Consider the following 25822-nt stretch of genomic DNA (forward strand, 5'->3'; position numbering starts at 1 on the left):
AATCAGATCTCTCTTTATGGAAAAGATTGGAGATAGTGAGAGAAATAAGTGGAGGGTACGAATTGTCTGCATGTGCCGTGGTGAGTTGGATTTGTTGAAAAGGGGTGCAAAATAAGTTAAAATAAATGGGGTTATTAGGCACGGCTGACATCAACTACAATGCTCGAGCCTCGAGGATAGTTTTAGCCCTTTGGCTTTGGGCCCGCCATCTAACTCACGCCACCCCCCACTTTATCACTCAGAGCGGTCCGCATTCATACATACAATTATGTGGTAAATCATGTGAACATATATATAACATTTAGATATGTGTCACTCATAATTAATTTGCCAAGTGACTTCGTTGCTTCCTCCATCGCTTAGTAGCTTATGTGATCAACAAAACTAGCTAAATCACCCCCCCTAAACTAAAAGAAGAAAAGAGTAATAGTTGTCGTACACATAATTTTTTTATTTTTTTTTTTATTTTTTTAGAAAACATAAATAAAATAAAATACAAAGCGTTACTTTGTGTACAACAAGCATTACTCAAAAGAAAAATCAAGAATATTAAAGGCACTCGAGAAATGTATATATATATATATATTTTAACATAGTTATTCTTTATTGATTAGTGGACAAGGAGGAGGACAGATTGAGAATGGGTTTTTCTGATGAGTAATGTTAGAGCATTTATATTGGGCTAGTCATAGGTTATTTTGTTTAATTTTGTAGTATATTTGAGTAAAAAATTAGCTGCATTCGACTAAGTAAGTTAGTTCAAAAATAGCCGATGATTACACTGTAGTGGTTTACAATAGCCACACAAAAACTGGCTCCTCCATCAAGGTGGAACTGCCCTAGATGCTCCAAGGGGGACACATCTTGAGAGTACAACAATCCAAAACAAACAAACATTGTGGAAGACGCTGGGGCTGGAGGATGCTTCAATATGATATTTACTATGCAGTTTTCATTTAGCTTTCGGCATTGGGCAGGCTTTAGATTACTTAGAGAAAAACTTAAGAAGAAAAAATATGGGTTTTGATTCTTAAGCACAATCCGTCTAATCGTTTTTTTTTTTTTTCATTTAACCATGAATCCGATACAGCAGCTTATTGCGTGAGAAAGATTGGAAACTTGCGATGAAATAAACTTCTTAATCAATTTGCCAAAGCCAAGCAGGTGATATTTCCATATGAATATAACTGGAACTGCACGACTATTGTCAGAACTTTTGGTTTACAATGTTCAAAAACGAAAATTACTAGGCAAAAAGTCACTAAAAAGCAGGTGCCATATTTTAACAGCTCCCTAAGTTGCCAATCAACTGAAATGCTGAAGTGGTACTAGAGACGGGTAGTAAGCAAAAGTGCAAAACAAAGCCAATTTAGCTCTCATCCATTTCTTCCAGATTACATTTCTTTGATTGAAATGTTGATATCTCTGGAGAATGCATCAAGCAATGCTGCAACAATAATGGCATATCATACAAAATTCTTCAACTGTTCCAACAGATTTCGGTAATAAATGGAAAATGTAGAGGGTGATCATGTTTACTGGGAAGGAAAGAGTATTTCCTAAATAGCATTCTCTGTTTGAATGCTCCCATTGTTAAATAGGCACCTCAGAGCTATCTCATAAGCAGCAAATATAGCTCCATTCACCACAAAAGCCCTTGCAACCGCAGTTCCTAACCCTCGGTAGAGCACGCTGTATCCCTCCTCTTTTACACTCTTGCGGAAGCAATCAACAATGCCTGTGTATTTTGGTAGAGGTGAAAGGGATTGAGCTTGTAGTCTGGTCTTCACAACATCCAAGGGGTAGCAGCAAACCCAGCTGGCAACTCCTGCAAGCCCTCCTGCAACCAACATTGTTTTCAGGCTTTCTTGGCCGCTCTTTCGGCAGCCTGGGTGAAGCTGCTCTCTCATGTACTCGTATGTCCAGAAGTAGACACCATGAGAGGGTGCATCCCTCAGCACAGTTATGGCTATACCTCTGTACATTCCCCTGAAACCTTCTGTTTTGAATATGGTTTTGGCAACACTCACAGGGCCTTTGTAAGAATCTGCCTGGTGGAGTTTTGCATAGCTATTATTCTGCAATTGGAGCCGGATTTTTACTAGCTCTACAGGAGAGAGCAGCATGCTCTGAAGAGCGCCAGTACAAAATCCTCCTAGAGCAACACCTTTGTAGGAAGGAGGATCTTTGGTGGAAACTGGAGGGTCAAATGCTCGAGAGAGAACAGCATAGATCTGGAACACCATGGCATTCTGCATTGTGCACATGAATTGTCAGCATGGCTCCAGTCAGTGGAAAAAATTGTAGTATCAGCTTAACTAAACCAAAAACTATCACCACGTCGACGAGAAGTAACAATGAGCTCGTTTGGTAACAATTTCTAGAACAAAAGCATTAACAAATAACTCCAAAAACAAAATAATCACAAAAAATTCAAAACTACTTTCATCTTTATGTTATATCATTACTAAAAAGCAAAAAACACTCTCTAAAAAGTTTTAACAAACGAACCCGTTATTTTAGTGACCAAGATCCAAGAATTCCAAACAACATTATAGATATGTACACATACCTAAAGCTCATACACACGTTTTAATACAAAAAATATAAACCTTTTTCTTTTTTTCTCCTTTTCGGCTTTCGCTGGACCAAGAATGGAACATAAATTGTACAAACATTTGCCCCGTATTTATTGAACAGTAGCATTGACAGCATCTTTCTACTTAAATACACTCCATTATGAAGCAATTCATTAGAATTAAAATTTAGATATTAATATGGGTATGTGATTTTGAACGCGCTTGTGTGTAAACCACCGAAAACTAAACCTTCTAAAGGTGTGAGAGCTTGGTTTGCACAACATCATTTTAGAACGTGACTCATAAATTGTCACCCATGCCATCTTGAACCAGAATCATGCCCTTGAATGGAAGATAGAGATTAAAGCTAGAAGTATTTCCATTTCCTCCCTCCCTCGTTGTATCGCTAGCCTTCTTACTGACCTTGGATGTTCTTATTGAAAGTTTGGTCCAATTTCTCTTGTATTTACCACATAAAAAATAAAAAATAAAAAATGAAAGGGAAAATCTAAAGGCAAAGGAGCTCCTATTATGTACCCTTCTCACTTGCTAAATCCATAGACACCCATCTAAGACTAAGTCTAGGCATCACGGACACAATAGGCCAAAAAGGCTTCACAAGAAAGGTATGGTAGCCGCGGCTGAAAGAGCACCAATTTTATTAATTATTAACTTGAAGCAAGGATTTTTATGCTCTGAAAATTGGATTGAGATCCCTGTTACACTTAAAAATTAAAATCCTAATGTTTTTTTGTAATGAAAGGCTAAAAATATGTCATATCATCAATACCCCAATAAAAAATTAAGAAAAAAAAAAAGGGTAGGGTGGTAGGCCACCCTCAAAAGACTTCATGGGTGGCCAATCCTTCATTCTTTTTACCTTTTTTTTCAGCTATTTATGGATCTGAATGTCTCAAAGTAACTTTAGCTAAAAAGGTATTGGGATCCTCTACACCCCTGAATTATTAAGAAATGCTACGCATATTTCACTTTCAAGTGCTCACCAATTCATTGATAATTTTTACTGTTTCGTCAAATAATATGTATTTGAGAGTGAATACTGAGTAGTATGTGTAGCATTTCTCGGAAGGATCCTCATTCCTAAGACTATGTTGAAAGCATTGAAGTCATATTCCCTTTCCATGAGAACTGAGAAGTGGGAGGCCACAGGCCACAGGGTACAGGCTACACAAGAGGTATACCTCCCATGGAATCTAGGGGTCCCCCCTACCCCCCCACCCACGTGTGGAGGACCCAAAAATTCCATTGTCCCTTGGTTTATGAAAGAAGAAAGTTTAGAGAAAAGAAAAATATATAATAGACCATTGAGGCCACATATCACATGACTGGTATTGGTAAGCCATCTGCAGAGACAAGAAAAGGCTGGAAAAAGCTGGTTCCTGACACTGAACCAGAAATAAAACCAAAAAAAAAAAAAAAAAATCGTTTCTTTTATGTAATAAAAACCGACATCGAAAACGACTAGTGTGACAGGAAAGAACATTAGTAATATTTAGCAAATACCGTAATACCAGTAATAATCTTTTTCCAAATAATATTTAGCCAAGAAATTTTTAGAGCCAAGCAAGGTTGATAAGCTTTACTTGGTCAGAAAAATAGGTTGGGTAAATGAATCTCCGTAAGGTTCTAATACCTTACATCACATGAAACAGACTACAGAACCCTCCATGTGATTACCTTAAAGTTACAGAAACAAACACATAAATAAAATCTAACTCCGGGACATGGAAGATCATATGATCAATACAAAAGAACTGAAAAATAAAAATAAAATATGATTAATCAAACTGGCAAAGAAACAAAGGAGAAAATACCTGAAAAGTGACAGAAGCCAAGGGTGCACCCATGCCTCTGTAGAGAGCAGCAGGCCCTTCTGCGGCCATAACATTGCGAAGGATGCGAAAGGCAGAACCCGCATTCGAGTGCTGTTGCCGGACACGGAGCGTGTCGAGGGGATAACCGGAGATTATACCGGCAATGCCTCCAAACCCTCCGGCGACAAATTCTCTACCCCAGCTGCATGCAACAAACTCTGGCCAGAAATCCATTAGAATCACTCCCATTCCCCCCAAAAAAAGCTCAGATACTATTACCGATGAGTTCTCACTTGTGGTGAAAACCCAGTTCTCCTTTTGCCTCCTTAAATACTCCCTGTGATCCCTTTGGCGTACACTGACAAAATATATTAATCTGTGGATGTTGTGTGTGTGTACGAACAATTCAAAGATTACAATACATATATTCTCTATCTCTAAAAAAATAAAAAATTAGAGATAACCAATTAGGAATCAAGAGTATATCCACTAGCTAAATCCCTTCAAATTATCTCTCTCTCTAAGTACTGTGCCTTAAACAAATACAAAAAGCCTTTACTTTTGGTATCTCCCTATCATTCCCACCAAACAAACCCTCTATCTATTTAATTCCTCGTAAAAACAACAAAGTCCCTTGAGAATCTATTCTTTCTCACCTGCCAAATATGAGAATACAATACAACATAACCCAAATACCTTCTATTTTCAACTTTTCTCCCTTCTTTCTCAACTTCCTTTTTCTAAAGAAAGAGAGAAAGAAAGAAAGAAAGAAAACAGAGAAGAACAGCCCAAAGGCCTAAACTTTGAGAATGAACCAAACAAAACCCACCGGTTGCTAATATTATTGGGAGTGTGCCTGGGAAACCAAAAGGCAAACGTCTTCTTTACGAAGGAGCAGTAGGTGCACGCCACGCGTACCCATTGACGCACCACACGCAGCCTGCTTTTTCTCTAGTGCTCTCAGCCTAGTGGTAAAAACGTGCCTTTTTTTTTTTTTTTTTTTTTTTTTTTCTGAAAGTGGAAAAATTATTTATTTAGTATGGTGTGCATCAAAAGTATATTAAAAAGATTTTAATAAATTTTCATTTTTGAGATAAGTTATTTTTCTTGAAAAATCTTTTGTCGTCAATTATTTGACAGAGACGTAAATTTACAAGAAATTATTAGCTATTTGAACTGCTCAAAAAAAAAAAAAAAAAAAAAAAAAAACCATAAGGGCTAGATAAGTAAATTGCTCTTAAAAAGAAGAAAGTTCCTTCTCTTTTTCTAAGCCCAGATCTTGTGCATGTGAAAATGACGCAAGAAAATATACGTTGATTGGGTGAATGATAATTTGTTTGGTGGAAAACTCCATGATTAGGGCACGCTGAAATGACACTTGAGAAGCTCAGCCAAATTGTTTGCATAAATTAAGACACGTCATCAAAAGGCGAGAGAATTTACAGAAGGAGCGCCCTGTATGATGTCTCATACTCCCCTTGTTTGATCTGACCGTGTTAACACCTTCAATCTTTGGACGACTTGATTATCCAACGGCTAACATGGCATAACCCTACATAATTCATATTTAATAAATAAGTTGTTTTGGATTGACATGTGTTAAATCATTTTAATTGAAATGGGAGTCAGCCGGTCATTTCGTTATCTCTTATCATGTAAAATCATCCACTATCTTAAAAAATTTAAATCGATAAAAGTAGATAAACTTAAAAATATTCAACTAATATTTTAACACTATGAATAGAATTTGTCTCAACTTATTCTCTAAAGAAGTCCCATCAGGTTGATTCATACCTCAAAATAATTTAAATTCGACATATAACATAAACAAACTTTTAACATGATCTCGCAAATTTAACCAAAATTAATAGGTTAGAGTTTAAGAATCTGACCCGTTTAATTAAATAAATCAAGTTATGCATGGTTAATTTATATAGTCTTATATACATATCTCGACACAGTTCGAAATTATTACTCTTTTTATATATGGATTAACTCGTTTTGATTTTTTTTTTTTTTTTTTAGGAGAGACTATTATACACCTAATATCATGGAGTTGTATTGGTACTTGGTAGTCATGTCAAGCATTGTCATTCTTATCCAAGCTTAGATAAAAAGAAAGAAAGAAAGAAAGAAAGGATATTCCCATTCCCATCAAAACACATCATTGTTTGGCCCTTGAGCACCACGTAGGGGTAGATCAATCAAATGTTTTCCCCTGTTACATGGGAACTTTTGCTTTTTTCTTGGGTTCTTGATACAACTTAGGATTTTTTTCTTTGGTCTTTGGGTTTCTTGATAGGACTTAGGAGCTATTTTGACATATTCCTCGTAGGCTAGTCCCTCGATCCTCCCTTATAGACAAGAGAAAAACACACAGATGGGATGCATGCCTGATCATACGAAAATCCGTTTGATCATGGGAGAGGCCGTAGGAAAATGGGGTGAGGGCGTCCTCACCGTAATCTGATCTCTTTTTGTGGAAAAGGTTGGAAATAGTGGGGGAAATAAGTGGAGGGTACGAATTGTCTGGATGTGCCGTGGTGAGTTGGATTTTGTTGAAAAGGAATGCAAAATAAGTTAAAATAAACGGGGTTGTTAGGCAGGGTTAACATCAACTGCAATGCTCGAGCCTCGAGGATTGTTTCAGCCCTTGGCTTTGGGTCCGTAAACTCACTCACGAGTCACGCCAACCCCCACTTTACCACTCGGAGTGGTCCACATTCATACACAATTACGTGGTAAATCACGTGAACATATATATATATATATATATATATATATATATATATATATATATATATATACATTGAAATATGTGTCACTCATAATTGACTTGCCAAGTAACTTCGTTGCTTCATCCATCGCTTAGGAGCTTACGTGATCAACAAAACCAGCCAAATCACCCCCCTCAAACTAAAAGAAGAAAAGAGTAATGCTTGTTTTATAAAAAGTGTTTATATTTGTACACAATTTTTTTTGTATTTATTTATTTAAAAATAAAAAATAAAAAGTGCCATTTTGTGTATAACAAGCATTATTCAAAAGAAAAATCAAGAATATTAAAGGCACTCGAGAAATATATATATATATATTCTTTATTGATTAGTGGACAAGGAGGAGAGATTCAGAATGGGTTTTTCTGATGAGTAATGTTAGAGCATTTATATTTTTTGATAAGTAGGAGGAAAAAATAAAATATATATTTATATTTTCTGATGAGTAATGTTAGAGCATTTATTTTGAGCTAGTCAAAGGTTATTTTGGTTAATTTTGTAGTATATTTGAGTAAAAAATTATCTGCATTCGACTAAGTAATTTAGTTCAACAATTGTTATATTGCTACAATGCTCACTAAATTTGATGAGCATATATATTTTGTTCTATCATTCTCTCTCCTCTGTTTTTTTTTTTTTTTTTTTTTAATTGCATTCCTTGTTTTTCTTAAGCCTCTCATCTCTCGTACTCTGACAATTCCAAGTTAGAAACACACACGCACCCAGGGGCAGACGTAGGTACAGGGTCGTCCCCCCAAATTTTTTTAAAAATATCATTTAGATAGCATTTTGACATGAAATGTTTGCAATATTTATGTATTTGTCCCTCCTCAATTTCTATCTTTGTCCCCCCTTCACATGAAACAAACTAAAAGGCAGGCTTTTTAAAAGAAAAAAAATAGAAGACGTATCCTTTTTTATTTTGAACTGAAAACGTGGGTGTGCTTTGATTTTTTTAAGGCAGAGAGTGTTAAATAGCTAAAATGAAATGTAAGTTCGGGACAAATGGAAGGGTGGGACTTGTAATTTGATTTGATTTGGGATTCCACGGCTTTTTTTTTGTTTTTACTTTTTTTTTTTTCCCACTAACCAAGAAGGGGCAAAGCAGTGAATTGATGGCTATGACATTTATTTTTCAATTTTCCTCTTTTACTTTTCAAATCTTAAACTTTCCATCTAAACCCATCTCAAAATCTCTCCAAGTATCCATCTCAAAGAACCAAACGAGCAAGAAACGGTGTGTGTGAGAGAGAGAGAGAGAGAGAGAGAGAGAGAGAGAACGATGAACAACTATTCACTGTGAACCTCTTGCACTAAGGACAACTTGAGAGCACATCCCTAGCCTTTGCGAATGAACCAGCTCCCCACGCGGCCATGCCCCAATCGAACCTGAATTGCGCTGGTGAAGCCGAAACGCCAATCGTTTGTGCCTCATTCTCTTTGTTAAGATTTTAGTACCGTCCCCCCACACAATAAAACCTAGTTCCGCCCCTGCATGCACCCAATTGATTAAAAGAAAGTATGGGAATGGAGTATATTGGAAACTAAGATGAAGTCGATTGCTCTTCCTCTTCTTCACGTGTTTTGTTTGAAGCACTCAAAGCATTGAATATTTCATCTGGGGTTAATCCGTCGTCTTTTTTTCAAGCACTAGAAGCATTGACTTCGAATTGATGTGTTGATGCGAATCCAATGCACTAAACGGATCACCAAAGTTGTTGTTCCTTTAAAACACTAGCAAAATGAATGATGTTAAACTCCAAGACTTCTTACAGCATTTGTTGGGGAAATTATCACTCCCAAAGCCAATTGGGCCCATGGTCGAACTGAGGGCCCAGTCGATCCTACCAACCTAGTAAGACCAGCTCAGTCAACAGGGTCTCGGATATCCATTAAAGGATCTTATGGTTGAATCGTCTCGGAACATCATCTTCTCGGGAATGTTAGAAGAATTTACCGAAGGCCCATATCTAGTTGATCCCTAGAACGACCTTCCTGGGATCACTACAAAGCGATATGGATAAAACATGCTGAAATGTTTTAGGGATAACGATCAGGATTTATGGGATAAGGTTTGATCTTATAAATCCCTAGCAAGCCGCAGAAGGACTATATCCCAAGTTTCCCAGGATGGGTACTTATCCCCCAAAATATGGGATAAGCACTTGATATCTATATGAAATTAGCTGACAGGCAGTGTTCTACCTGAACATGACTCCCAGGAAGATAAGTTTGATCCCATGCGATCTAGGGATTAGACTCCTAATAGAATTGTATCAGAGCACTCCAACTATCTCATAACTGTGTGCCTATAAATAGGCGGGTACCCCATGTACGAAATAACTCTAATCTCTCTGATTTTACTCTAATCTCATTATTCCCTGAAATTGTCTACCAGAATCTGACTTAGGCATCAGAGAAGGGTCAGTCGGCACCCCCGACAAGTTGTTTACTATGTTGCAGATCTTGTAAAAAGCGAATCAAAAGGCGACAGGTCACCAAACCTGAAACTATACCAACAGTTTGGCGCCTTCGCTCTAATTGTCTCGGCTCGGAGGCTAAGACCATACTTCCAAGCTCATGCTATCCAAGTATTGACCTAATACCCTATGAAAAAAATATTGCAGAAGCTTGACCTCCCGAGAAGACTTGTGAATTGGACAATTGAGCTCGAGCAGTTTAACATTGAGTTCCATCCCCGAACAGCAATCAAAGGATAAACTCACTACCAAAAAAAAAAAAAAAAAAGTTTGCATTTAGTGACGTGTCAACAGTAATGCACTTTTGACATGTGACTAGTTATTGACGTGTCAAAAAGTGGCACGTCACTAAAATAATTAGTGACATGATAAATCTGACACGCCACTACATTTGTGACGTGTCAAATTGATACGTCACTAATTAGTGATGTGGTATCTTAGCACGTCACTAGTTAGAGACATGTCAGATTGACACGTCACTACATTTGTGGTGTGCCAAATTGACAGGTCACTAATTAATGACATAACAATTTGACATGTTATAAATGTAGTGACGTGTCAGATTGACGCGTCATTATTTTGTGACGTGTCCATTTAGCACATCACTACATTTAACACGTCACTAATTAGTGATGTGCTAAATTTCACCATGTCACTAATTAATTAATTAATAATATTAATTATGTGTTTTTTTTTTTAATTAAAAAAAAAAACAAACTTATTGTAAACCTGGATTCTCCTTGGTGCAATTATTGGTCTTTATTGCACATAACCTAACAATCTCAAGTGACTTTTAACTCTCCCATACGTAGAATGTTTGCAGTTTTAAGTCTATCATCTCTATTTTCACTTCATTTCATCATATATTCTTATTCCAGTTTCACCCAAATAATAGTGCATTTAGTATCTGCTAGAAGGTTATATATTTGTTAACAAGTGATCATGAAAATGAAATTCGTCACATGTCTACATGTTAGGTGGATTACGTGGCAAGTGTTGAGTGGCTTGGTATAAATGAGTTTTAAGCACATGGGCTTTTAGCAAGTTGGCTATGAATTGGTTATAACTGCATTGGGCTGAGCTGTCATGCAAGTGTGCTAACTACTTGGGCTGAGCTGTCATGCAATTGGACTATAGCATAAAAGGCCAACTCATTTGTATTTTCATTCATTCAGAACCTTGGTATCATTTTAGTTGTAATCAGTAGTTTTAGCTCTTGTAGTTGGAGGTTGGCCTAATCCTCGAAATTAGCCATTTCTTGTAATTCTTTACCGATTTCTTGTGGTTTCATTACCCATTTCAATACAATCAGTTCCATTCACAATTCATTTCAGAAAAAGCAACAATTGTGTTACAAGTAGTATCAGAGCACCATCTTGGAACTTCCATGGCAGACGACACAAGAATTAACCAGTTGATAGAATGCAATTTGAAGAAGGCTTCCAAGCAGCATAGAGAGAAGTTACAATTGGCAGCAACAACCTCGCAGGTTGAAGAGTTGAAGGGGCACTTGGACAAGAAGTTGGATGGTATTTTAGCCTAGATTCAAAATCTGATAGTTTCAAAGGAAATCATTAAGGTAGGCAACAGGCAGATCATAGGAAATCCATGGAGCACACTTGGAGTGCAAGAAAGGGGGAATCGTCAAATCCTGTGAACAAGAATGAAGATATGCATGAGGTTCATCACTATGATGGCAGAATTCAGAGGATGCAATCTCATGTGGATGCAAGAATGCCCTACCAAGATAGAAAAGCATGGATGCATAATCAAGAAGACGACAATGCATGGAGGAGTCAACGTGACGATAGAAATGCAAGGCAATACCATGAATATCAAATGTTGCAAGAAGTTAATCAAAGTTGGCCTGAACTAGGAAAAAAAAAAAGAACCATGGGAGGAGGACTTATCACTATGATTGAGACAAATGAATGAACGGATTTGCCAAATATGGTATATATGACTCGAATAATCCACCTAAGAGTGTGCAAGTACCGAGGCAAAAAGAAGTGAATGATGTTCCGATACAGAAAATACTTAACCCATTTGATGACGGCTATGATCAAATGGCAACAAGCTTCAATGATTTTTCTAAGAACGGCGTCTGCAACGAGGAGATTTTAGATCCATGTCTAGAGATCGAGTCAATGGAGTTTAAGAAAATTTATCCGGTTTCTGAGCATGATGATAATGATTTAGATCTTTCCAAGGAGATCAAATCCATGAACTTTGAGAATCCACCATTGGCTTCCAAGGATGCAGATATCATTGTGCCCCACCAACCGTTCAACGAAATTCCTCAACCAAGCCAAGTGAAGCGGAGCATCTTAGAATCTATCAGATTAGAGATTGAGGGTGTGATGTTTCCGATCTCAATTTGCATGCTCTTGGATCAAGCCCATATAGACGATTTCCTAAAAAATGTGTCATGCATGATGGGCTGTAAGGGCTTCAACTTTAACATTGCAGAGAAAATGTTTGAGAAAAAGCTGCAGAGGAAGTTGCTTGATGGTGTCTTCTTCCTTGGGTGTGGCAGATGGAGTTTTGATCAAGTTTTGAATTAATCTGTTAATTCATTTTGCTGCTTTGAAGCACCGTTGGCATTGGAAATATAGATACACACTAAATCTATATTCTACACATCTCCTTGTTAAGTTTCAATGGAAAAGGACAATGTAGAGAAAAATAAAAGTAAAAACAGAAAGCAAGATATGGAGTTTTTGTAGAGAAAGAAAACTTGTGTGTGCCTTTGCAGTTTTGGGAAGTGCAACGTTAGCTGGCATAGTCAGGGCAGAGCCAGGGGGTCAAGAGGGGGCAAGTGCCCCCCCTCACTACTAAAAAATTTCTTTATAGGTGGTATAATTTTTTCCTATGCCCCTGGAATGCCCCCCTATAGCAATTTATCAAGGGGCATGCTTTCCCACTCTTTGTCGTGAGTTTTTTTTTTTTTTTCCCTACCCCACCTTTCTCATTTTTGTTACTCACTTACTCACTTACTCTGTAAGACTGTAAGTAGGTAGTTTAGTTCAGAGGTGGAAGAAGCCGAACGAAGGTAGAAGATGACAGTATTTTTTTTTCTTTATCCAAAACGCACCGTTTAAAAAAATAAGGAAAAAGTTGGATAACTCATAACTTGGAGTTGCGCACGTTCGGACTTCATACCATTCAGTTAAACGAAGAGAATATTAAAAAACAAGTGGACTGTGGATGCAAGCTGGCAGTAGCCTATGCTGCCTATCAAGTAGATCGAGTACTCTTGACTAAAAGTCTTCATATTTCACAAGATTTGAAGCCGTGCAAAAAGCTAATCAATATAATGCAAATGAATTCATGTGTAAAAAGAAAATGAATTCATGTGCAAAAAAACAAATGAATTTAATGTTGTACAATGACATGCGTGTGTGACCATGTGCAATGTGTCATTTTGGATCAGTTATCAGTGCAGTGTGCGACTTGCTTGAGATTATAGAGTAGTCTTAGATCTGTGTGAGTGTCAAATCTCACTCAGAAAATTTGTAAACTTTGAGGCTTTAAGCGTAACTCGTAAGACTGTCTAAGAGCTTTGGTTAAACTTAACACATACGAGTGTTATTTTTACAAATCGTGAACAACTTTGAAATCACTGAAATCAGAGAGGAAAAGAAGGATCTGGCTTCTAACTCAGTGTCTCAATTACTCAAAGCTTTCAAGTTTCAACCATTCCAATAAACCTTCAAAGTTCAACTAGCCTATCAAGTATGTAAGTATGTAATAAACTTTTATTTTGATTAAATTTAAGTTTTTATTTTTGAATTGTTCTTTTGAATTTATTTATTTTTATTTTTTTATAATTAGTTTGCTCTATATATATATTTTTTATATTTTATTAATTTTTGTTCAACTTTAGTTTTTTTTATTCATTGAAAAAAAAATCTTGACCCCCCTCACCCAAAATCCTAGCTCCACCACTGGCACATAGTAGTGTGTGGAACTGTGTATGAGGTGTGTTGGAATGTGAAATATTATAAATTGAAAACATGAATGGCTCTTTGCATTGGAAATGGAAGAGGAGAGTTGAATTCAAAGCCAAATTGTGCATTTATTGTCCTAGTTTTGGAAAAGTCGGGTTTTTGTTGGAGGAGATTGCAATTTAATGTGCCTTGTAAGCTGGATAGGTTTGCAAGTTGGACTGCACCTTCTTTTAGTAAAAATATAAGTGGAGAAGAGGCATGAGTTCGCATAGGGCAGTGTGTGGTGTAATAGTGAGATGTGGAGATAGCGTGAGGAGTGAGAAGTGGCAGAATGCTTGGGTATTGTGGGTTTGTCTTGGGGAGATAAAAGGGGTGCATCAAACAAATAAAATGGTGTTTTATGTTGCAGTACATTAGATATTGGGATGGCGTCAAACAAAGGAAAAGAGGCTTACTTGCAGTTTGGGTCTTTACATGGGAATAGCAAGGGCTTATTTTTGAGCTTAATAGTGAGTGGGCTAACGCATTTCTTTCCAACTGCATCTTGTGGGCAAAGCGTTTATAAATGAGTGAGTATTGTCACATGTCTACATGTAAGGTGAATTACTTAGCAAGTGCTTAGTGAATTGGTATAAATGGGTTTAAGCACATGGGCTTTTGGCAAGTGGACTATGAATTGGTTATAACTGCATTGGATTAAGCTGTCATGCAAGTAGACTATAGAATAAAAGGCACATTCCTTTGTATTTTCATTCATTCAGAACCTTGGTATTATTTTAGTGTAATAAGTAGTTTTAGCTGTTGTAGTGGAAGGTAGGCCCAATCCTCGAAATTGGCCATTGCTTGTAGTTCTTTACTGGTTTCTTGTGGTTTCATTACTCATTTCAATACAATCAGTTCCATTCATAATTCATTATATAAAATCTACAAAAAAGTAACAATTGTGTTACAAGTGGTATCAAAGCATCATCTTGGAGCTTCCATAGTAGATGACATCTCTCTAAATCAATTGGAGGAAAGTGTGGATACCTTGCAAAAGATGGCTGAGAAACATAAGGAGCAGTATGTTGTAGTAGCAAATCAATATAAAAAGACCTTGATGCACTAAAAAGTCGATTGGATAAGAAGATTGAAGAATTTATGGAGGAGTTAAAAAATAGGCTTGCAACAAGTTTTGCAAACCCGGGAAAAAAAAAATTGAGTGCTTATCCAAGGAAGTCTTCAAGTCTTGAGATTGTGCAAGTTCTTGCATAAGAAAAAGCAATCGAAATACCAAACTCACTTGGGAGTAGCGACGATCAAGCTGCAGAAATCTTTGGTGATATCAGCCAGACGTCCACAATGATGAAAGTTTAGATCTTTCCACAGATATCAAACCCATAAACTTCGAGAACCATCGACCGGTCTCCAAGAATGCTGAGAGCATTGTGAACGACCAACCGTTCGACGAAATTCCTCAACCTAGCCAAGTGGAGTTTAGCATCTCACAACTTATCTTCGTGAAGGTAATTAGCTTATTAATTCCAAATTCAATTTGTCACACCAACTTGAAATACTTCCATATCTTCACCAACAAATATTTTAAGAATTTCCAAGATGAAGATAACGTGTTTGATGAAATGCTAGAACAAAATTTAGAGCTAAGGAGGGATATGTTTTGTGAATATGATTGGTGGGTCTTTAAGACAAGGTGAAAGAAAAAGACATTACAGAAAGCAGAGGTTCAATCTTTGAGTTTGTTTGTATTTCAATACTTGACTAAGGATTCTGTGAATGTGGTTGTCTTAAAGCATTGATGGAGTTGGAAAAATGGTGGGGAACTTTGCTGATAAAATATGGGAACGCATATGAAGATATTTCGTTGGAGAATTTCTCATGAAATTCGAAGGCTTCAATGGCTCTTGAGTAAAGAAGAGAAGATAACACATGGTTGTAAAAGGTTTGAGAATGTCTTGAATCTAGAAAGATCATTTAGCGGTTGAGATGGCACTTGGGAAATGAGGAATAAGTGCTTATTTCATGGAATTGAGAAATGTAATGGTCAAAAGTTAAGCATGTCAACAAATATCATTAGCCAATAGGGTATAGGTTCTGTCCACCATTACTGTGCTCAAGGCATGAATTCCACATGCGGCAGTGTGTGTAATGGGGGAGTGTGTGGTGTAATGGGGAGATGTGGTGTTGGCCTTTTGGGTAGCTGTTTGATAAAGCTTTGTTTCTTGTGGAGCAAGCTGGAGCACGAAAAACGGTGAAAATGAAAGTAACCTAGCGATTGATATGGCACTAGGGAAATGAGGAATAGGCGCTTGTTTCATGGAATTGAGAAATGTAATGGTCAAAAGTTGAGCATGTCAACAAATATCATTAGCCATTAGGGTATAGGTTCTATCCACTATTATTGTGCCCAAGGCATGAATTCTGCAGGTGGCAGTGTGCGTAATGGGGGAGTGTGTGGTATAATGGGGAGATGCAGTGATTTCTCTTTTTGACCTTTTGGGTAGTTGTTTAATAAAGCTTTGTTTCTTGTGGAGCAAGTTGAAGCACGAAAATCAGTACTTGTTTTTTTCAGAGAATAGTTACCTAGTGGCTTAGGGTGCAAAATGAAGCATTTTTCCTATTATGCATAAATGTACTTTCTTCCTTTAAACCGCACCTTGTGGGCAAGGTGTTTTTGAAAGAGTGTGTATCCTCACATGTCTACATTTAAGGTAGATTACGTGGCAAGTGCTGAGTGGCTTGGTATAAATGGGTTTTAAGCACATGGGCTTTTAGTAAGTGGGCTATGAATTGGTTATAACTGTATTGAGCTGAGTTGTCATGCAAATTGACTATAGCATAAAAGGCCCACTCATTTGTATTTTCATTCATTCAGAACGTTGGTATCATTTTAATTGTAATCAGTAATTTAGCTCTTGTAGTTGGAGGTTGGCCCAATCCTCGAAATTGGCCATTTCTTGTAGTTCTTTACTCTTAAAACAGTTTATGGTTGGCAGCACAAGCTTCTAGAAAATTCTTTGGAGATTTCTTGGAAAACAATGAAGGTCGTTAGGGATGTTTGCCGAGGGTGCCAGCTGATCCCATGATAAGTGCTGAATGTTACACATTCAAGCCCCTTAATTTACATATGTTAAGCTCTTAGTTTTGTTATAGTTTGATGTTTTGTATTGTTTTTATGTTTTCTTGTGTTTTACAGGTTTTGGAAGAAAATCCATCAAATTTAAAAATTATAACAAAGTCGGCAAACTCACTTTTGGAAAGATTCAACTCAAAATCAATTTTGAATTTAAGAAAAGAGAAGTCAGCAAAATCCGTTATTTTTTGAAAGAATTCAGAATGAGCATGTCTCTGTAGTTTAATCATAACTTTCTTCTCAAAATTTGGATTGCAAAGATATTGGTAGTGGTGGAAAGATAATAAAAAATGTAACAAATATGTTAGAAATAAGTTTTTCCTAATTCGAACATTTACTATACCAAAAGTGCCTCGCAATAAAGGATCACAAATCTGTATGAATTTGAAATCATTTTCCTACTTGGATTGGAATTACAAAAAAGGGAAATACTTGTACTTATTCTATTTGAACTAGGAGACTATTTACAATTTTTCTAGGATTCCTAGGGTTTCTAGAGCTTCTCTAATCCCTATAAATATGCCTCTAACCTTTGAAGAGAAACCACATAAACTTTAGGGAAAAATCAAAGCTACTCAAGAATGAGATTTTCTCTAGTTTTTCTTTTCCTTTATTATTTTCTTATGAGGATGAGTTCTATCCAAATTAGTTGTAGTTAATTACTTTTGTTAGACCTCGATTGAAGCTCTAATTATGTCTCGTTAAGATTTTCAATTGGCGTCTTTGCTACAATTCATATATTGATGCTTAACTTGATTGTCTCCTATTTTCTTGAATTCCTTTCATGTTTATGCTTGATCATCATATGCAAATGGTATAGATTTGTTATTTATGTTAATTTGGATGACCGAGTCCTTGGCATAGTAGAGTAACGAAAGAACCCCATCACAGGTTCTTGAATTAATCAACATGAAGACAACTGGAATAGATATCATGTTCCAACCTGAGTATGTTTACCGATTTCCATAGATTTATGCATTCTTGAAGAACAACTTAGTAGATATCATGCTAAATCCTTCAAGGAAGAAAAGAGTTAAAGTAGATACCGTGCCTAACTCGTGGCTTAAGGAAATCAATGGCTTTAGGAGTAGATACCATGCCCTTGTGGCTGGTAGACATTAAGTATCAAGTTATGATTGTAACATTGGCATTGTGAATCTTAAGTGAGTATGATTAGTGGTGGATATCGAAGCCCTACCTTACCTCCTATTATATTTCCTCAATATTTTTGTCTCTTCTCTTATTAGATCTTATTAATATTTTTATTTCTTTTCACTCGTATCAAATATTTAGGAAATCTTTTTAAGCATAATTTACCAATCATCATGTGAATGATATCATATTTGCCTACTATACTATCGTTTTGATATTGTGCACTTGCGAGTAAAACATACAAATATTTATCTATTTATGCTTAAGTCAATTTTTAGGGGAATGTGTATGAATGCCTTAATTAGAATAATTTCAGCTAGAGTATACCTGGGTGTCTGTGGGTATTTATAGTAAGTGTGAGAGTCGGTTTTTTCCAGAATAGAAAAGAGTTGATCCTCTGAACGTGGGTCTCCCATTACCCGGACCGTGGGATCTCCACACGTCCAGATCGTGGGTTTTCTTGCACCTGGAACGTGGGGTTTCATGTGTCCAGTATGTATGTCTTCACGCATCCGGATCGTGTGTACCCACGTTCCAGAACAAGGGGTTGCTGTGTGCCCAAAACGTGGGCCTCAACGTTCCCTAGACATGTTCTAGGTATCTTGAGATCTCAATCTCTTCATGGGCTTCTCGTGGAGTACTTCCGGGTGGGCTTGGCTTTGCCACGAGGTGGATCTTGCGGCCCGGCCTTCTTGGTGAATTGATGGGCCCGGTTAATTGACCATAAAGCTAGCTTTCTTTGGGACCGTACATAGTGAATGGATCTACTTGGACTATCAGGTCCATTTACTAACTATTAGGAATATTTCTCAACAGTTACCACCCAATTTTTCTTATACGAGATGGTCTTCGGTTAAGGGAATTATATATTATAAAAGTTGAGCTTCCCAGGCCTTGCCATTCGATTGTCTTGAGTCTTGGGTACTTGTCATTCAATTTTCTAGTACCTAGCCGTCAATCAAACAGCTGACCTGTCAGTTGCCTCGAGCTCTGTGCACAGACTTGTCAATCAACTGATCAATTCGTGAGTCGCCTCGAATTTTGTGTCTTTTCTTCATCGATTGCTTTGAGCTTTGTGCGGTTAAATGCCTCGATCCCCTATTTCCATGTGGCTTCTGCATGCCTAGGTGTCGTCTCGGTACGACGTATCGATTCTCGATTTTCGTGTGGCTTCCGCGTGCATGCTGGGTTCATTCTCGGATGACTCTTCGATTCCTGGTTTCCATGGGATTTCCGTATGCCCCCAGGTCTTATTGGTACGATGCTTGGGTTCCAAGTCCACCGTACGCGTTTTTCATTAAAGGCGCGACTTTTGGGTTTCCGGGGAAGGCTCTATATAAACCTTCCCCCCTTTCCCTCTTTCACTTCATCTTTCACTCTTCATTCTTTTTCTCTCAAGCTTTCTCGATCTTCCAGTGTTTCTTATTTCCGGCAACCTTTCTCCTTTATAGTTCTCTTTTTTCTAACTCTGGTGACGCAATGGCTTCTGGTTCTGAATCCGACAACGATAATGCTGGGGGAGCCCCTCCGATTTTGATAACACTCGAGGCTCGGTATACAGCAAAGGAAGTGGCGGACCGCGCAATATTTGTCCTTGTTCTTCTCCAGCGGCTCTCTCATAATCTTATGAGGGCAAACATAGTCAGAATCGCTCCTTACTTCCATTAGGACTTCATGGATCGACGCATTGAAGGGCGTGAAGTTGTAGTCCTTTAACTGCTTGTGCGGTTTGGCCTCGGTTGCTTACTCCGCTTGCGGATTCTTCTTCTTATTCTTGGGGTTCTTGGGAATCAAGACTTGAGCTGCCATGAGCCCATCATGCCTCAGAGTGTTTCTTCTTGGTTTATGTATTCCTCCACTTTATTCAGAAACTCCAGCAAGTTCTCGGGTTCTCAGCGAGCAAGGTCGGCCATCAAGGGCCCCTCAGGTCATAACCCCTTGTACAGATAAACGTATACCATTTCGTCCATAGGACTCTCTATAGACAATTTGACCTGGTTGAATCTCATAATGTAGTCTCTTAAGGACTCATCATCTCTCTGGCGCATCGACATTAGATGACCCAAAGGCTTCTTCCGTACGCATCCGACCAGAAATTGGATTAAGAACTTTCTTCCCAGGTCATCAAAACTAATGATGAACTTCGAAAGGAGTTTCTTGAACCAATCTTAGGCACTCTCGGACAAGGTGAGAGGGATGGCTCAGCAGGCCACCTCTGATGGAGTTCCGTGAAGGTCCATATGAGCCTGATAATTATCTAGGTGCTCTTGGTTGGATCTTCACTCCCGGTGAAGGTTGCGATGCTTGGGATCTTGAACTTCTTGGGCAGGAGAACAACAGATATCAAATCGGTAAACGGCAAGGCCGTCTCGTGCAGCAGGTTTTCTACCAAAGAAGTTTTGCCTTTCTCCTTTTGGTGGACTTCCTGCTGGAGGCAGATGTACTTCTCATCAAGGGAGGCCACCACCTCACTTAACCTTTTCTTCTTACTCAAGTGAAGATTCCTTTCACCTCCATCGTTCCAAGAGTGACCCCCGAGTTGGTTGTCCTGAGGACCTCCTCGGCTCCCTACATTCACGTCTCCATCAACATGCGCATCACTTTCGTCTCCGTCATTCTCATCTGATTCTTCTGGGATTTGTCCCCCTGGGAATCGCCCCAACAGTCACAGATTTTGCTCGATAAGAGCTTCCTTGTCCCTGGACATTTGAGCGATCTGGGCTTCCAGGGTAGCTACATGATTGTTGTTTGATGGTCCCCCCGCCTCAGGTGGAGGGTTGTTTCTTCCGGGATCTGTGGCTCTTATGTGCACCATTACGGTCTTTTTTTTTTTTTTTCTTTTTTTTTTTTTTTTTTTTTTTTTTTTTTTTTTTTTATGAAAAACGAATACAAACTCGTTCCCACAAACGGCGCCAAACTGTTAAAACAGTTTCCGGTTGGCAGCACAAGCTTCTAGAAAATTCTTTGGAGATTTCCTGCAAAACAATGAAGATCGGTAAGGATGCTTACTCGGGGTGCCAGCCGATCTCACTCCGATGCTTAAGTCAGTTTTCAAGAGAATGTGTATGAATGACTTAATCAGAATAATTTCAGCTAGAGTATACCTGGGTGTCTGTGGGTATTTATAGTAAGTGTGAGTGTCTTTTTTTTTCCCGAATAGAAGGGAGTTGATCCTCTGAACGTGGGTCTCCCATTACCCGGATCGTGAGATCTCCACACGTTTGGATTGTGGGTTTTCTTGCACTCGGAATGTGGGTTTTCACGTGTCCAGGCTGTATGTCTTCACGCATCCGGATTGTGTGTACCAACAAGGGGTTACTGTATGTCCGAAACGTGGGCCTCAACTTCCCGGGACACATTCCGGGTATCTCGAGATCTCAATCTCTTTGTGGGCTTCTCTCGGACTACTTCCGAGTGGGCTTGGCTCTGCCACGCAATGGATAATGCAGCCTGACCTTCTTGGTGAATTGATGGGACCGGTTAATGGACACTAAAGTTGGCTTTCTTTGGGACCATGCATAGTGAATAGGCCTACTTGGACTATTAGGCACATTTACTAACTATTGGGAATATTTCTCAATATTTACTGATTTCTTGTGGTTTCATTACCCATTTCAATACAATCAGTTCCATTCACAATTCATTACAGAAAAAGCAACAGTTGTGTTACAAAATTTCACTTTCTTTACATGCCCCCTTCGTTTTATGTCATTATGAATTATGATCAATGGATCTCACATCTGAGATGCTCTAATATAACCCTCTGGCTTGAATTTTAATTGCAGTATTGGAAATTGTACTTGCTTAGCTTTCTTTGGTTTGTTGTTGGGCACCTCTTTTTTGGTTCTTATTTGGTTCTTGTTTGTTTCTTTGTTTGTTAGTTTTTTATGTATTAGTCCACAGCCCCTTGAAGGTGCAAAAGCTGGCTCCGTTGCTGCTTACACTCTCATTTTTGTCCTTGGTGTTTGAAGGGTTTAGGAAAACAAGAGTCTCTCTAGGGTGCCTGTTAATTTTTCATGGGAAAGTTTTAAACCAATTACCAATTACAGGTTAAGAGGTAATTGGTTTGTATAATGAAAAATTGAAGGGTATTACAAGTATTCACTCTTGCTTTTGGTGGAGGAAGATAAACAGTGTCAGGTTGTTAAGAGAAGTTGGGAATTAGGCTGATCGTGTTTGATTGGGGAAAAAAAAGGGCATGCAATTTAAGGGGATAATGACCTTTTATGCCAGCAAATTTGGTCAATTAACTATAAATTGAGTTTATTTCACATGCAAATTTCAATTTTGAGGGAAGATCGTAGTTTAGTTCGGTCACAAAATCAACGTGCAATTCAAAAGAATAATGATCTTTACGCCATCAAGAGTTGGTAAGATTGGTGTCATTGGTTTTATTTCATTAAAAAATTCCAAGATTGAGGGGATATCTAGTTTGATGATTTGATCATGTTTGACCTTGATCTTAATTTTTCTTAGGGTCTACTTGGTTTAGCCGTTTTAAAAAAAAAAAAATAGTTATTTTAAAATACAATTAATAAAAATATAGAAGGTTTATGATTGCAATATTTGTAAACCCTAGTGATTTAAAACGTTAACTTTTTCTGTTTCGCAAATAACTTTTTGTGCATACTCTCAGTCAGGACACTCACTAAATTTTACTTAAAAACACATTTTTATTTTAACCTGCAAAATTGTAGGCGCCAAACAGGATATTCAGGCAAGCGTAGCATGTTTGAGCTTCTCACAAGAGGAATTTGTTAAAAGGAGTAAAGTCAAGCAAACTAGGTTTCTGCAAGTATTGCATGTAAGAAGCAACGAAGAGTCAGTTTTAAGGTGGCGTCTTAGTATGCCCTAGTAACTCAAGCAGCTCAAATGTGTGCTCATATGAGAGCTACCTAAGTTCAGCCACCATTCAGGGCTTTATCCCTTATGAGTTTTGGCCTTTAATTTCTCTGTTAAATAGATAATCCAAGGCCATACGGTGTTTTTACTCTTACTTCAAAACAGACGAAGACCAAGTCAAGTGTTTGCCTGCACTAATTCACCACACCTAGTTAAATTATTTTAATGGGGCCGACACAAATTACAGCATTGGAGTCAACAAACTAGCCGCGGAACTGACTTTCCCAGTTAAGGACAAGTACATTAGCAGGGCACAAATTCAAAATCAAAACCATGTTCTCAAACAAAAAGCTCAGAGTAAGACATTTTAGGAATAGCACAAACATGCAACTTGAAAATTTAGTCTTGCATAAAGATGGCAATTCAAAGTTTGGTAACACACATATTAAGAAGCTTAGATCATCACTTCAATCATAGTACATCATCATAATAATTTTGTTCCAAGCTGAAGAATTGATAGATAGACAGATCGACAGAGAGAGCCCCGATTTGGGTCCTAAACCCTTATTATTTCTTCCCGCTTTTCTTCAGCCCAGCACCTCCAATGGGTCCCTTCTGTGCCTTGGCTCTAAGCTCCTTGAGTGCCTACTCATCATACAAGTCAAAAACACATTAAGAATTTCTCAAACAAGTTAATGAATGTGATTAATGCTACATAACCAACTAATTACCTTTTCCTCTTCCTTCTTCTTCTGAATATTGGCCACATCAACCTACAGAGAGCAAATGAAGGCAGATTATGACGTTATCACAGAAAAAGGTCAAACAGCACTACATGGTAATATAACAAACTTCACCAAAGGCTAGTTTTGTCACACCCCAAGCCCCCTAGCTTGCTTAGGGCTTTAACCTTTTCAATCCCAACATATCGCCAGAGCATTTATAATACATACATTACATTAGAGGTCATAAGCTATTCAAAATATTACAGGCTAGCATACAAAGTTAATGAACCTTTTATCAATGGATATTTTATTCGAGGTACATAAGGTATATATAAGTATATAAGGAAAAGGAGCACATAAATTGATAGTGATTTTTTAAAATGATAATTCAGAAAATTACAAAACAAGTTTTAAACTTAAAAAAAAATTAGTTTCAACGACTCGTTAATTTGGATTAAAAAAAATTAAAAGTAGCGTCTAGGGCAGCCCCAGTCCCTTCGTCTTGGATCATAATAAGAACGTCCACACTCCATAAAAAAAATACCCGGGGTTCTATGGAGATACAAGGCATGATTATAAAAAGTAAAATAGAAAGAAATTACAGCAGAATAGTACAACAATGAGCTTCATTGAGATATTAAGGGAACTCCTGGTAATTTGATTCAAACATATCCTGTTTTTAGAGAGACACAGAAGCAAACCATATTAAGAACAAACCCCAAAAGCATGGAAAGTGGGATCCAGAAGTTTATAAGAAAACAGGGAGCAACTTCTCCATGTAAAAAACTATAGACATGCAACCCATATATCTAGCCAGTAGAATATGAGCTAAATTCTGAAATTCTGATCACGGAAAAATCAAGAAAGAAACCAAATAGTCAAGCACTTGATATCCATCTGTCTGCTATAACTGAATAAAGGAGAGAAGCATCTGTTTGTTAAAAATTTTGTTCTCAGTAATTTGTATTCTGGTCTTAAAACAAAACCATTAACAAACAACCCAAAACACATAACACTCCTATAAACACGATTACAATTTTCACCTTTCCGTCACATCATAACACCTTTTTCAAATCAAAAACAAAAAAACACCCCAAAAAACACGTTAAGAAACAGAGCCATAGTATTTCACTCAAGGAGAAGTTTTTAACTGGAAAATTAGAAGCCCTTTCAACTGGGTAGAATCCAAAAGTACGCTTTTCTTGTATTAGTTACACCATGTACGAACGTCATAATTACATACATATAATTTATGTAGTAGCTAAAGATCATCATAAATTTACCCATACACAAAAATTAAAGAACTCCGGAAAACATCAGATCAACATCGACCCGAGTAAACAAAACCGTCAACTTCAACAAACTTTAATTTTTTCCATATACAATTAACGATCAAAGCTACGAGCTTTGAAAACGAATTCTGTGAAATTTCAACAAATTGAAAACAATACCTCGTCGTATTCTTTCTTGTCAGCCTTGGGTTGCTTCAAAGGCTTTGCCTTTCCACCTAAAAAACCAAAAAAAAAAAAAAAAAAAAAAAAACACCTTAATTTTTCACACAAAAGACTTCAAACAAATAACAAAACCTAGGGCTTCGTTCTCCAAATCAACGAGAAATACACGTAGATTTTCACAAATTGAGAATCAAATAAACAAAACTTAGGGCTTTGACCTTGCTTGGACGACATGGCTGAGATCTAGGGCTAGGGTTTGGTCTGGATTGGAAAGCAAAATCAGAGTCCGAGAGAGAGAGAGAGAGAGAGAGAAACGTAACCCTTTTGACGAATGATCAGGAGTTGGCAAGAGATGAAGCTAATTATAGATGGAACAGAGCACTTGCACGTGCTATGCTCGTGATCAATTGCTTTTTCTTTTTTCGAATATTGTGAATGTACTATTTTACATCCTCATCTCCATCATTCTTTAATCTTTACTTGCTTTGATCCCTTGAGGAATGAAGGATATAATGGGAATTATACTTTTCAAGTGCGTGACAGCGTGATACATGTACTAATTACCAATGCAATTGAAATCATGTACATTTTGAATATCGGAAAATATTTGTACATACTTAGCTCAATTAGTTAGGAATTATGCTTCAAAAAGCGAAGGTCACTAGTTCGAATATCTTCTCTTCCCACTTGTATGGACATGTCAAAAAAAATTTAAGCAAATTTATATTTGGTGTGAGACTTATACATGTGAGACCCATTTCATTAGCATAAGTCCTACATTGAATGTGAGTGTGTATATAAATAACACATCTCATCGTAAAAAAAGACCTAATATTTCTCTAATCTCTTATCCATCTTTTTTTTTTTCAAATTAATAATTAAATTTGTAAACTTACAC

At 37.5% G+C, this 25822-nt stretch overlaps 1 protein-coding gene across 1 annotated transcript; it reads right to left on the reverse strand.

Annotated features, from left to right (window-relative positions):
• Window positions 1-1146: 1146 nt before the first annotated feature.
• On the reverse strand, window positions 1147-5286 carry LOC133864096 (mitochondrial arginine transporter BAC2-like). Its single transcript, XM_062300312.1, has 2 exons — window positions 4415-5286; window positions 1147-2252 (listed from the first exon to the last, which is right to left on the reverse strand). Exons 1-2 carry the CDS (start codon window positions 4661-4663, stop codon window positions 1560-1562), a joined length of 942 nt encoding a protein of 313 aa, XP_062156296.1. The 5' UTR covers window positions 4664-5286; the 3' UTR covers window positions 1147-1559.
• Window positions 5287-25822: the final 20536 nt, after the last annotated feature.

This window comes from Alnus glutinosa, chromosome 3, assembly GCF_958979055.1.
Source record: "Alnus glutinosa chromosome 3, dhAlnGlut1.1, whole genome shotgun sequence".
Taxonomy (NCBI): Eukaryota; Viridiplantae; Streptophyta; class Magnoliopsida; order Fagales; family Betulaceae; genus Alnus; species Alnus glutinosa.

What these genes read in the sequence shown, in the direction of transcription:
- LOC133864096 (XM_062300312.1), bottom strand. Translation starts at nt 4,663, where the DNA reads ATGGGAGTGATTCTAATGGATTTCTGGCCAGAGTTTGTTGCATGCAGC. An exon ending in TGGCTTCTGTCACTTTTCAG is followed by an intron (nt 2,253 to 4,414) that starts GTATTTTCTCCT and finishes TGCACAATGCAG; the next exon opens with AATGCCATGGTGTTCCAGAT.